A 12,258-nucleotide genomic window follows, 5' to 3' on the forward strand; every position below is an offset into this window, starting at 1 on the left:
GGTGTCCGGCCCACCATGCTGACGGCGCTCGCCCCGCCAGCCCTGCTTGGGCTCCCAGGGCGGCTGCCCACGGCCCCCGCGCGGCGACAGGACTCTTCAGGTTCTTCTGGCTCCTACCACACGGCTCCAGGTTCTCCGGAACCCCCAGACGTTGGGCCGGACGCAGAAGGCCCGGCGAATTGGCTCTGGGTGGCCCCAGGGCGGGGGGCGGGCGCGCAGCCTCTCCTGTCCGTCAGCGCCCAGAATAGCCGCCAGCAGCCCTGGGCAGGCTCGAGTTTCCCGCGAGGCCCGGGCTCCGGCCCGCCGCCTCCCCGGCCCCAGCTGCGCATGCTGCCGTCGGGGGAGATGGAAGTCATCTTCGGCGCCCGGCCTCTACTCAGCCATTCGGACGCGGAGGATGACAAGGTGCCACAGCTCCCGGCGCCGGCCTTCGGCAGCCCCTCGCTACCGGAGCCAGCTGCGCTCACCCCACCGCAGCCCCGGGCCCCCGACGGTGGCTCCCGCTGGGCCACCTACCTGGAGGTGCGGCCTCGCGGGCCGAGTCCTGAGGTCTCCACGCAGTTCGAGTGTGTGGAGGTGGCGCTGGAGGAGCGCGCCGCGCCCGTCAGGCCCCGCACGGTGCCCAAGCGGCAGATCGAGCTTCGCCCCCGGCCCCAGAGTCCCCAACAGGTGACGGACACGCCGCGCCCACGACTGCTCCTGCGCACCGGCTCCTTGGATGAGTCGCTGGGCCGCCTGAAGGCAGCTGCGGGGCTCGTGCAGTCAGCGTTGGCCAGGAAATTGGGCACCGAGGCTCCTGCCCCAAACTTCACTTTTAGGCCCACGGGACGGCCAGAACCGAAGACGCAGGAAACATCTCGTGGCTCCCGCGTGGTCCTGGAAGAGGGGAGATCTCGGCCGTCCCGCGCACAAAATAGTTCGGCCCCCGCCAGAGCCCCACGGCCTTGGCCCAGCCTCCGAGAACGCGCGATTCGGCGCGACAAGCCCACGCCCGGGACCGAGCCACTGGGTCCTGTTAGTTCCAGCATCTTCCTACAGACTGAGGAGAAGATTCAGGAGGTACACAATCAAGAACCCAAGACTCGGTTCCCTGGAGAGGCTCCGGATCGAATTGTCACAAGGGCACCGAATCCACCTTTGCAGTCTAGGGCCCTGTGGGAGGATCAGAGTAGGGCTGTGAGACCCAGGAGCCCATCCCCGTCCCCGCCGTGGCAATCTCCAAATGGGGCTCTGCGGGGTCCTCTCTGCCCATCTCCCCAGAACCTGCCCCAGTGCGGTCGGACTGTTTGGAGGGTGACTAACCCGTCCTTCCCTGAAGCATCTTCTGCGTGGGGAAAGCGGAATGCCAAAGGTGAGAACACTGTCAGCAGGAGAAGCCCTTCCCCTCCAACTCTTTCCCCGCGGACTCAGGCTGCTGCGAGGGCAAGGAGCCCATCCCCCGAAGCTCTTTCCCCCTGGGAAGTTCCGCATCCGGACGTCGGGGAGGGTGGAGGGCGGGGTAGGGGCCAGTCTCCTCCAGCCTCGTTCCCCTGGGAGGCACCAGATGGTCCCGCGGAGGCGCGGAGCCGTTCGTCCCAGGAGACAGGGGGTCCCGTGGAGCAGGGCTCATCCACAGCATTTCCGCGGGAAGCTATGAACGGCATGGCTGCAGAGTTGGCGTCACCTACACCATCGTCGCCCGGCACTCCAGAAGAAATAGAGGTGCAGAGCTCGCCCACTCGGGAGATTCTAGATCTTGCCTTCCGAGGCAGTCAGCCATCGCCAGAGGTAGAAGCGCTTGAGCCGCCCCGTGGTCATCTCGTAAACACCCTGGACGACCATGAGCGCCCAGAGGCCCTGCGCTCGGGAGAAGCAGCTTCGGGACGCCCGCGCGTGGCTATTCCGCTGCCGCGAGACGTGCGCAAGATCGTGAAGAACACTTACGCGCCAAGCTTTCCCGCGGGAAGCCCCGGCTCCGCGCCGCCCAAGCCTCCCGCACAGCCTTGCGGAGAAGAGGGCGTCTCAGCCAAGGCGCAAGCGCCTCCGGCGCTGGGGTCCCCCGCCCCAGCTCACTACACTTCTATTTTTCTCAAGGATTTTCTACCCGTCGTGCCGCACCCCTACGAGTCCCCGGAGCAATCCCTCCACACAGCACCCCCAGACGCCCCGCAGCCCAACGGGCTCCCGCGGCGGAGGGCAGAGAACAGCACCGCCAAACCCTTTGCGCGCACGGAGATCCGTTTGCCTGGCGCCCTTACCTTGGGCCAACGTCTTGAGAGAACCCCGGGAATCCAAGTGCGAGGTACTAGCCAAGAGAAGCCCGAAGCCGGCGCGCAGCGTCTCGTCCTGGACGGCGAGGGTCGGACCAGCCCCCTAGAGGGCGCTCGCGCCCTACCCAAGCGGCCCCCCGTAGGGACAGTCGGGACCCGATTACCCCGCCCCGGCTCCCCGCAGGCGCGCCCCAATTTGAGCCCTGGGATCGCACCCAAAGTGGAGACATCTCCTGTGGCCCCCGAGCCCCAGGTGTCGGCCAGCAGGCCCAGCCCACCCCAGCCGCAGCGCCGAGCTGCCTCTGCGCCCCCCACGGACGGGATCCCGCAGGGCCCCTCGCAGGGGGTGCGGAGGCCGCCCGGAGCCGCACCCCCAGGGAAGGTCCTCGTGGACCCCGAGAGCGGCCGCTACTACTTCGTGGAGGCGCCACGGCCGCACAGACTACGGCTGCTCTTCGACCCCGAAAGCGGGCAGTACGTAGAGGTGCTGCTGCCGCCCTCTTCCCCCGGGCCACCCCGACACGTGTACACCCCGCTGGCCCTGGGGCCCGGCCTCTACCCACCCGCCTATGGGCCTGTCTCTGGCCTTTCCCTGCCGCCGTCCCCTAACCCACCGGCCTTTGGCAGTCCCCAGCTGCCCTGGGCCTCGGAGGCAGGGCCCCTGGACGGGATGTACTACCTGCCGGTGAGCGGAACCCCCAGTCCCGCCCCACCCCTGCTTCTCTGTGCCCCGCCCCCCAGCTCAGGTCTAGTCCAGCCCAGCAAGGGCTCTGCGTTCCCATTGTGAGGCCCCCAGGACCCAATCCCCAAGGAGTCCGCCTCCCAAATGGCAGGAGCTTACAATCCCCTAGCCTTCTTTTCTATTAACTGTTTGATCTGTCACAGGGAGGGTCCTTTGGAGAAGGTATCTGAGATTTCCCGGCTGATGGAGCTGGAGCTCAGGAAATGACTGATGACTTCCTCCCCTCAGCAACAATGCAGAGCCCCATCCCAGGCGTTCCCCTGTGTATGTGTGTATACAGGCAAGAGAATAGGTAAAAGTGAGGAGCAGCTGGTGGAGCTGATAGAATTTCCCACGGGCAGCAGGGAAGATATCTGCTCCTGCCTGACACTGAGCGCAGTTGATGTGACACAGGACAGAAGAGTGGAAGGTATTGAAGGTGGAGATGGAGGGGAAGGATTCTGGCTATCAAAGTTCTTGTTTTGTTTGAGACAGGCTCTCATTATATGGCTCAAACTGGCCTAAAATTATGTGTGTGTATATGTGTGTGCCAGTACTGGGACTTGAAGTACAGGCCTGCGTGCTGTCCCTGAGCTCTTTTGCCCAAGACTATTTCTCTACTTGTTGAACCACAGCTCTACTTCTAGCTTCTTGTGGTTAACTGGAGATAAGAGTCTTTTGAGCTTTTCCTACTCTGGCTGTCCTCAAACTATAATCCTCAGATCTCAGCCTCCTGAGTAACTAGGATTACAGGTATGATCCCTGGACACCTGGCCTGAAGGTTTTGATTCTTCTGTCTCAGTCTCCCAGGTGCTGGGATTACAGGTTTACTCTGGGTGAAAGCAGTCAGTGTTGGTCTCAGGCCAGGTTGAATTTCAGAAAGGGAACTGCAGGAACAGCAGGTGGAGGAGGGGCTATGGATAACCAGACTGGAACTGGAAGAAGACTGGAGTGAGGTGGCTAGGTGGTGGTCCCCGTGGGGAGCCTGCCTCCTCTTTCTTCACTTCAGGCCAGTCTTTGCCTTGCTTCTCCTCTCAGCCGGCAGAGCTGTGTTGGCTCATTTTGAGAATGGGGACTTCAGCATTCTTACATAGGTAGGGGGCAGGTGAAATGAGTCAAGAGGGAGAATGGTTGCGTTATTGTCCCAGGAGAACTCTCTTACTCCTCTGGGGACCTGAAACTAAGTTAGAGTTGGCAGCAAGAGGAATACAGGGTATAGTGCAAGCTGATGGGCCCCCAGGCTCTAGCTCACTACCCCAGGAACAGATGTGACAACAATGTCCCAGAAATGCTGACTTTGTAAGTCACAACACAGGAAGGACTCAACTTGTGCTGCCCAGAGACACTGAGAAAGGCTGAGGGAACACAGGGGGAAATCTGTGGGAGGTGCCCTTCATGGGGGGGGGAGGGTATAGCTGTCTGTATAGCTCTGAGCCTGAATTAGACCTTTCTGGGCTAAGCTGTGACATTGTTTTAGGAAGGACAGTGTCAGAAGCAGTGACAGGGATGGAGATCAATGTTTTCCTTATTCCAAGCCTTTAGGGGTCCAGATCCCTTGGAGTCTTTGTCCCCTTGCCCTGGACTAGAAGCTGACTAGATAAACCATGAGTCTTCTGGAATATAGGGAATACTGGAGTCTTAACATCTCTTGGTCAGAGACACTGATCCCGATGGCATGCCTTTGGGTGCTTCACCTCATCCTAGTGTGCAATAAATGGCTGACCATAGAGCCATCATGGCTGAAATGATGACTGCTCTTAGGTGCCTAATTTCCTGCCGCCTCATGTGTGTGCACGTGTGTTGTGTGTGTTGTGTGTGTATGTACTGGTACTAGGGCATGAACTCAGAGCCTAAGTACTGTCCCTTAGCTTTTTCCACTCAAGACTGGTGCTCTACTACTTGAGAGATAGCTCCACTTCTGGCTTTTTGATGGTAGTTAATAGGAGATAAGAGTCTCATGCACTTTTCTGCCTGGGCTGGCTTTGAACCTCAGTCCCAGTCCACAGATCTCAGCCTCTTGAGTAGCTAGTTACCATCAATGTCCAGTGCTGCTGCTATCTCTTGACAGACTCCCTCCTCATGCCCTTCAAGGCCTGGGCAGAGGGGACTCCAGGGTTAGAGAGTATATGTGTGCTTTCATACACTGTGCCCCTTCCCACCTTAGCAAATTTGTCTTCCAGAGAGGATGCCCTAGGCTACAGCCACACTTGCGGCTGGTATCTGAGTGACCAGTGGGACTTAGTTTCCAATTTTAGCATAGCTCCTTTATCTAGAGTACTTGTCACTTTTCTCTGAGTCTCCCTGTCCTCACCATCAGAATAAAGATGACGTTGTGACCAGACACCTTCCTCCATAAGGTACTCAGCCTAGTACCTGCCACTTGGCCTGTTCATAGCACGTGAGAGCCATCGGCCCCCATGAGTCCTTGCCCAGCTCTAACAACTCTCCTTGCCTCATTGTTTCCTGTCTATGCAATGGAGCCAAGCTGGCTGGATCCTGTAGAGTGCAGCATGCACACGTGGCATCTCTAGGGAGGGGGGCGGAAGAGGAAGACAAGAGGGGTGAGGTGTCGGTTCCCCATTGGTCTGGGCCACCACAGTGCACAAGTGCACCTGCACATATGTGCCCCAACCACAGCCCACGCTCGCTGAGCCGACTCCAGAGACCATGAAGCTGCCACTGCCACTGTTGCTGCTGTTGGGTGCCTGGGCTATCCCAGGGAACCTTGGATCCAGTGCCTCACTTTCAGCTACTGCCCCACAGTTAGATGAGGAGGAGAAGTACTCAGCCCACATGCCTGTTCACATGCGGTGTGATGCCTGTAGGGCTGTGGCCTACCAGGTGAGTTCTTCTCTCCAGAATCCCCCCTACTCCTATCAAGACCCCTCCTAAGTCAGACCCACCTCTACCTCAGATTCCACCCCTGGCCTTTGATCCTCAGGCCCCTACGCGCCCCCCCCCAGCCGCCCCTACCCCCCACACTCAGCCTTCCATGATAGTGCTAGCCTACATGCACCACCGTCCCTTAGTTTACATATCTGCTGCCCAACAGAGAGCAGACAATTCACAATACCCCTGTAGTACTTTGAGACCCCAGGGATCACGCTCTTGAGTCCTTAAGCTTTTCACTGTCTTTGCCCACTCTTAGGTTTGGACTCCCTCCCCAAGCCCACAAGATAACATCATGTGTGTGTACCTGGTGCCCACACCGAGGGGCAGGGGGGAGGCATGTGTGTATGCGTGTCTGAGTGTGTGAATGTCTCAGGGCCCTCTCAGGATGAGCAGGCTTCTGTGCCCAGGTCACGTGTGGGGGTGAGGGAAACTGCAAGTATATGTGTCACTGAACACTGGGCTTTGGTGTTGTTCTTTCTTGTTTTCTTCCTTCCTCTTTCTTTTTTTTTCCTTTCCTTGTTCTTGTGGTCTAAACTAACATGTATAGACTGGGTGCTGGTGGCTCACTCTTGTAATCCTAGCTACTTAGGAGGCTGAGATCTGAGGATAACAGTTTGAAGCCAGCCCAAACAGAAAAGTCCTGACTCTTATCTCCAGTTAACCATCAAAACAGCTGGAAGTGGAGCTGGTTCAAGTGATAAAGCACTAGCCTTGAGAAAAAGAGCTCAGGAACAGTGACCAGGCCCTGAGTTTAAGCCCAGGACTGGCACATATAACAAACAAGAAATAAATAAATGACATGTGCCCTGGAGGAAGAGCTTAGTAACCAGGCCTAGCCTTTCACCTTAGCATTTCCACCCTCACCCCAGTGTAGGCGACCTTGCCTCCATCAGCACAGAGCAGCTTTCAGGATCTGGGCAAGGGGCCTGCTCCCTTGCTAGTTACCTCATTCCCCCCAAATACTTCCGTTTCTGTCCTCCCGTCCTTCTTCCAACTGGCCAGCAGTCCCAAAAGCCTGGCTCCCAATCCCTCCTCATTCCAGATGTGGCAACATTTAGCAAAAGCAGAGGCCAAGCTTCATATTCCAGACTCCAGGGGGCGGCTGGAGCTGACTGAGTCGGTTTACATGGACGTCCTGGACCAGAGTTGCTCCCAGAGCTGGCAAGAGTGAGTTGCCCCTGCCTCTCTCCTCCAGGGGCAGGGCCGGTGGGGACAGACTCCTCCTACCCTCCCACTTCGCAGCACAAACAAGACTATGGCTTAAGGGAAGAGCTGGCTATGATGAAGTCTGGGCTCTGGTGCTAGGAACAAATGGGAGAGCAGATAGCTGGTAGAAAGGTCATCATGGAGTCCCTGACCAGACTCCCACCAATCAATACTATATCTCTTGCATCCTACCCACTGCCATCAGCTATGGGGTCCGAGAAGTGAACCAGGTGAAACGTCTCATGGGCCCGGGACTTGGCAAGGAGCCTCAACCGAGAATCAGAGTGGTGATAACCGGGGGGCCCTGGCCCAGCAGGTGATGATGGGGGTGTGATGGGGGGGGGCTAGGGCAGAGCCCTTGAAGCCTTGGTTTGCCCCTTTACTTTCCCATGGACTGGTAGGGTCTGAGGCTCTGCGGGCTTCCCTAGGCTCTCCAAAACATGCCTGCACTACCTGGGAGAGTTTGGAGAAGACCTAATCTACGAAACACACCAACAAGGCCAAGAAGCTCTGGAGGCACTGCTGTGTGAAGGTCCTCAGGGGGTCTGCAGCAAGGAGGCACCAGCCTCAAGAGAAGAGCTCTAGTCCACGATTCCTCCTGCCCCTAAGGAGAACCTGAAGCCTCGCCAAGATCTTTCTTATACCTACCTATCAGCACTGGGAAACCATTCCCCCACCCCACCTGAGAACAGGAGGTCTGACTCAGTGCAGTCACTCTCCTCCCTCCTCACCCCAGGGCACTGGGTCTGACAGGGGACAAGGCCTGCAGTCTCTAGATTCAAATAAAACCCAGTGGCCTTGAAACATCTTTGCAAATGATATTTGGGGGACTGGGAAGATAGACATCAGGGTTGCTGCCGATATCCCTCCTACAAAGGGCTACATCCACACACTAGGACTCCCAGAAGTAAGAGCACTGGCATGGTTGAAACAGTGAGCAAGCTTTGAAGGGCCTATGAAGCTACTTGGCTCAGGGACAGGACAGCTCAGATCCTTAGAGCCATTAGCAAGGAACCATATGCAGCCACCTTGTGGCCATTCAGGCATCTACTTACTACCCACTCACTATGTGTCTGTCCTGTTTTGTCCCTAACAGCCCTCACTCTCGCTACACTTTGTCTCTGCCCATAGTTGGTATGGCTGGGTTATGGGGTGACCCTGTGGGGCAGGACAGGATAGGACAAGGTTCCCAGAACTAGCCAACTGACAGCTCTCTCCAGAAATTCTCCAGCTCAGGGCCCTTCTCTTGGGAAAGGATCTCGGAGTCCCCCCTGGGTCTGAGAACCTGGGATCAGGTAGTGCTCCAACTTATAGTTTCCCTTAAGTATCACTGACTCACTGACCCACAGAACTGTTTGGCAAGGTTGGGAAGAGATTCAGACTTTGAGGGTGAGGTAAGGCGGGCTGCTGGAGGAAGGGAAATATCCCAGGTAGGCTGGGACCCACACCCAGGCCCTGGGGGCTGTCCTGGAGCCCCAGCCTTCCACATACCATCACCTACTCTACAATCTACGTTGTTTCCTTCTTCCCTGGTCCTTGAGAACCTTGGGCACCAGGAAAGCCAGGGCCTAGGGAACTGGCTGAGCTCTCAGGTGTATAAGATGTGGGTTTGAACAAGTGTCTGCCTGGGACAAGGACCTGCTTTGTGACTCTGTGCTTATGTAGACTGCACCAAAGTCTGGATAGTATAGGCCCGTTTGGACTTCTTTGTAATTCAGGTATGGACAAATTCCAGACCTGCCCTGCATGCCTGTGAGATTTGGGTTGAATTGTCTGATGTGAATTGTATGGTGAATTGGGTTGAATTGTGTGGTGAGGTCTGGGTTGAATTGAACTGGGGGGAGGGGAAGGGTGTTCACTGCCCCCTGCAGAGCACTAGTTGAGGGGTGGGAAGGCAAAGAGACTCCAAACAGGTTAGGCGACTTTGGGAGCCAGAGCCAAGAGGGAAAGAAGAGGACAGAGGAAGGAGCTGGAGCTTGGACAGACAGTCAAACTCAGAGCTGTGGCATGAAGTTATTGGAGAGCAGTGCTGCCTGTGCCCTAGGCCTGGCCTTTGCCTCACCCTGGCAATGGGCACAGCAACTCAGAAGTAGGTGGTTCCTGGGGTGGCTGGGGCAGCCCACAGAGGAGCGTTCCCCAGCTCCTCAGCTCAAGGCAAGCACTCTACCACTTGAGCTACAGCACCACTTCCGGTTTTCTGGTGGCTTATTGGAGATAGGAGTCTCACGGTCTCTCCTGCCCGGAAAGCTTTGAACCGTGATCCTCAGGTCTCAGCCTCCTGAGTAGCTAGGATTACTGACGTGAGCCACAGGCACCTGGCTAGGTCTGGCTTTTTAAGCTGTGTGATACGTGGACACGCAGGGCCTTGTCCTTAGAAAAGCCACAATGCCTGCTCTTCTCAACTTTTATTTGGGGGGGGCTAGGGGGAGGTACAGTACTGGGGTTTGAACTCAGGGCCTTGTGTTTGTTAGGCAGGTGCTCTAACACTTGAATCTCTCCCTCAGCCTACCATTACAAATTTGTGTGTGTGTGTGTATGTACTAGTCCTGGGGCTTGAACTCAGGGCTTGGGCTCCTGGCTCATTATAAAATTCTTAATACTTTTGGTTTGGGTGCTGGTAGCTCATGCCTGTAATCCTAGCTACTCAGGAGGCTGAGATCTGAGGATCCTGGTTTCAAACCAGTCCAGACAGGAAAGCCTTATCTCCCATTAATCACCAAAAATAGAAATGGAGCTGTGGCTCAGTGGTAGAGCATTAGCCTTGGCCAAAGAAGCTCAGGGAAAGCACTTAGGCCCCTGAGTTTTGGCTTCAAAACTAGTACCAAAAGAAAAAAATCATAATTCTTTTGGAAAAAGGGTCACTTCCTCAATTGTGCTGGGTCCTACCGACTCCACAGCTAGTCCTGGCTGGGAGGGAAATGAATCTTCTTCCTGGCAAGGGTACAGGCCACAAGGGCCTATCTTTGCTGCCTTGGGGATCCTGTGTGTTAAAAGGGTAGTAGGGTGGGTCAGCCCCCACCAGCCTGAATTTAGGCTTTTTAATGGGGGGGAGAGCGGGGAAGGTAATGCTGATTCTGGGGCTTGAACTTAGGGCTTGTGGGCACCGTCCTTGAGATATTTTGATCAAGGACAGTGCTCTACCATTTGAGCCATAGCTCCACTTCAGCCTTTTGGGTGGTTAATTGGATATGAGAGGCTCATAAAAGTCTCATGGACTTCCTGCCTGGGCAGGAAATCACAATCCTTAGATCTTAGCCGCCTGAGTGGCTAGGATTACAGATGTGTGCTACCAGCAGCACCTGGCATAGGTCTGTTTTTCTGAAACCTGTATGGCTTTGGTCGAATTACTCTATTTCCTCAGCTCTAAAAGAGTTAATACTAGTGGCAGGGAATACAAACATGTGTATCACTTGGCGCTTAATACTTCCTCAGTAAGGACAATGGTTTTAGTGATGATAAGGATTAACTTGTTAATCAACAGGGAAGGGCTTTGTGTGGAAGGTGGTTGGTAGTCCCAGTGCGTATTCCCCCTCCCTTTCCACTCACTTCACAGAGTTAAACATTTGAGACTGTCCCTTCCTCACCTCCTCCACTCTGGCTGTCTCCAAGCAAACAAGAACAGGACTCATGCCAGGCTCAGCTAGCTGCAGGCAGGGAAAGGAATTCTTGCAAATGTGTCTTTGTGATACTTGGATGGCCTTTACCACCATAGCTAGGAGTTAATACCTTACCTCTGCCAGTGTCCCCCTTTCGCAATCCACAACTAGGGACCTGGTTACAGATTTACTTTGAACAATGTCTGATATATGGAGTAAAGTCCTTCCTGGCCTTTGTAAAGTCATCCTCTCTTCTCCCTCAGGAGCTTCTCAAGCCTGTGTCCCACAGATGAGGACTCAGGAAGACTCCGAGGGCCAGACACAGGTGCTGGGGGACTGGGGGAGCCGGGTTGGGGGCAGGCAGATGGACACTGGAGGGCCTAGGCAGGCCTCTCTGGCAGGGAAGAGTCAAAATTTGTAATTAACTTGCTAAAACGTGAGTCCTGAGCTGAGTGGGGCGACTACGGGATGGGTGGGGGTGAAGGAGCTTTGAACCCCACTGAGGAGGGTGGTAGTCAGTAGAAGCTTGGTCTCCTCCCCAGTGACGCCCCCAGGGACCGCTGAAGGGAGGGCGGGACTAGAGTGGGCTTATCCAAAGTGTGGATCCCTCTCTGCCCCTCCCCTGGTGCTTCCCAGGTCTTTTGACTTAGGAGCTTGTCCCTGGCTAGAATGCTCTGACTTGTGGACTCCAGGGGTGAGCAGAATGTATTCTTCCTGGCAGGCAGCAATTTGAGGAGCTGCCAGGCCCAGTAACTACCAGGCAGATGGACTGGGGGCACAGGGTGGGTACCCCAGGCCGGTCACTTGGCCTCCGACCCTGGGGGGGCCAGCATGGACTTTGCCTGTTCATTACTCCCCCTGATCAACTGCTGTCTCCTGCCCCAGAATGAGTCCCCAGGCTCAGCAGAGACTTCTGCTAGAGACCCGAAGATGACCCAGTCCATGGAGCCTAAATCCGACATGTTGTACAAGATCGAGGATGTGCCACCTTGGTACCTGTGCATTCTGCTCGGCTTCCAGGTGGGCCTCCCCACCCCCAGCCCACAAGCCCCAGGGTTTCCCACCCCACCCCTGGAGAACAAGGTCATCTCAGGCAAAAGAGAGAGACCTAAGGTCAGCCAAGAGACTGCCACCACGCAGGGAGGAGGGCAGAAGAGGGCAGGGAAGAGGAACAGAAGATTGTGGAGCATCAGTTACAGACGGAAGGCCCATCCACAGGAATCAAAGGGTGGGGTGGGGCAGACAGGGGTTAGTGACCCCAAAAGTGGTGACCAGTGGAGAATGTCAGTGTGTGGGGGCAAACCTGTAGGGTGGCCCAGGTCCCCCCCCCCCCGGTTTCCATGTGAGCTCTGTAGGCCCTGCCTCACCCACTCCTTTTGTCACCTCAGCATTACCTGACATGCTTCAGCGGCACTATCGCTGTGCCCTTCCTCCTGGCCGAGGCTCTGTGTGTGGGCCGTGACCAGTACATGGTCAGTCAGCTCATCGGCACCATCTTCACATGTGTGGGTGTCACCACTCTCATCCAGACCACACTGGGCATCCGGTGAGCGGCCCCTCCCCACTCACAAGCGCGTATGTACCTCTGTGCGCA

At 56.4% G+C, this 12,258-nt stretch overlaps 2 protein-coding genes across 6 annotated transcripts in view; both read left to right on the plus strand.

Moving 5' to 3' along the window:
• LOC105988687 (solute carrier family 23 member 1) overlaps positions 1 to 12,258 on the plus strand; it is a 26,190-nt gene continuing 13,932 nt past the window's right edge. For 3 of the 5 annotated variants that reach the window (XM_013020354.1, XM_013020355.1, XM_013020357.1), the window contains exons 1-4: positions 1 to 2,281; positions 10,928 to 10,989; positions 11,550 to 11,684; positions 12,053 to 12,210. In XM_013020354.1, coding sequence (XP_012875808.1) covers positions 16 to 2,281; positions 10,928 to 10,989; positions 11,550 to 11,684; positions 12,053 to 12,210 — 2,621 coding nt within the window. In that variant the 5' untranslated portion in view covers positions 1 to 15. Of the gene's footprint in view, positions 2,282 to 10,437; positions 10,990 to 11,300; positions 11,447 to 11,549; positions 11,685 to 12,052; positions 12,211 to 12,258 lie in introns of those variants that run through there. The other 2 variants (XM_013020359.1, XM_013020358.1) reach the window with 2 other exon arrangements.
• On the plus strand, positions 5,597 to 7,872 carry Mzb1 (marginal zone B and B1 cell-specific protein). The gene is made up of 4 exons (XM_013020360.1): positions 5,597 to 5,811; positions 6,905 to 7,029; positions 7,274 to 7,384; positions 7,497 to 7,872. The coding sequence occupies exons 1-4, from the start codon at positions 5,638 to 5,640 to the stop codon at positions 7,651 to 7,653; spliced, it is 567 nt and encodes a 188-aa protein (XP_012875814.1). The 5' UTR covers positions 5,597 to 5,637; the 3' UTR covers positions 7,654 to 7,872.

This window comes from Dipodomys ordii, unplaced genomic scaffold (assembly GCF_000151885.1).
Source record: "Dipodomys ordii isolate 6190 unplaced genomic scaffold, Dord_2.0 Scaffold50, whole genome shotgun sequence".
Lineage (NCBI taxonomy): Eukaryota > Metazoa > Chordata > Mammalia > Rodentia > Heteromyidae > Dipodomys > Dipodomys ordii.

What these genes read in the sequence shown, in the direction of transcription:
- Mzb1 (XM_013020360.1), top strand. Translation starts at nt 5,638, where the DNA reads ATGAAGCTGCCACTGCCACTGTTGCTGCTGTTGGGTGCCTGGGCTATC. An exon ending in TGCTCCCAGAGCTGGCAAGA is followed by an intron (nt 7,030 to 7,273) that starts GTGAGTTGCCCC and finishes CACTGCCATCAG; the next exon opens with CTATGGGGTCCGAGAAGTGA. An exon ending in GGGGGGCCCTGGCCCAGCAG is followed by an intron (nt 7,385 to 7,496) that starts GTGATGATGGGG and finishes GGGCTTCCCTAG; the next exon opens with GCTCTCCAAAACATGCCTGC.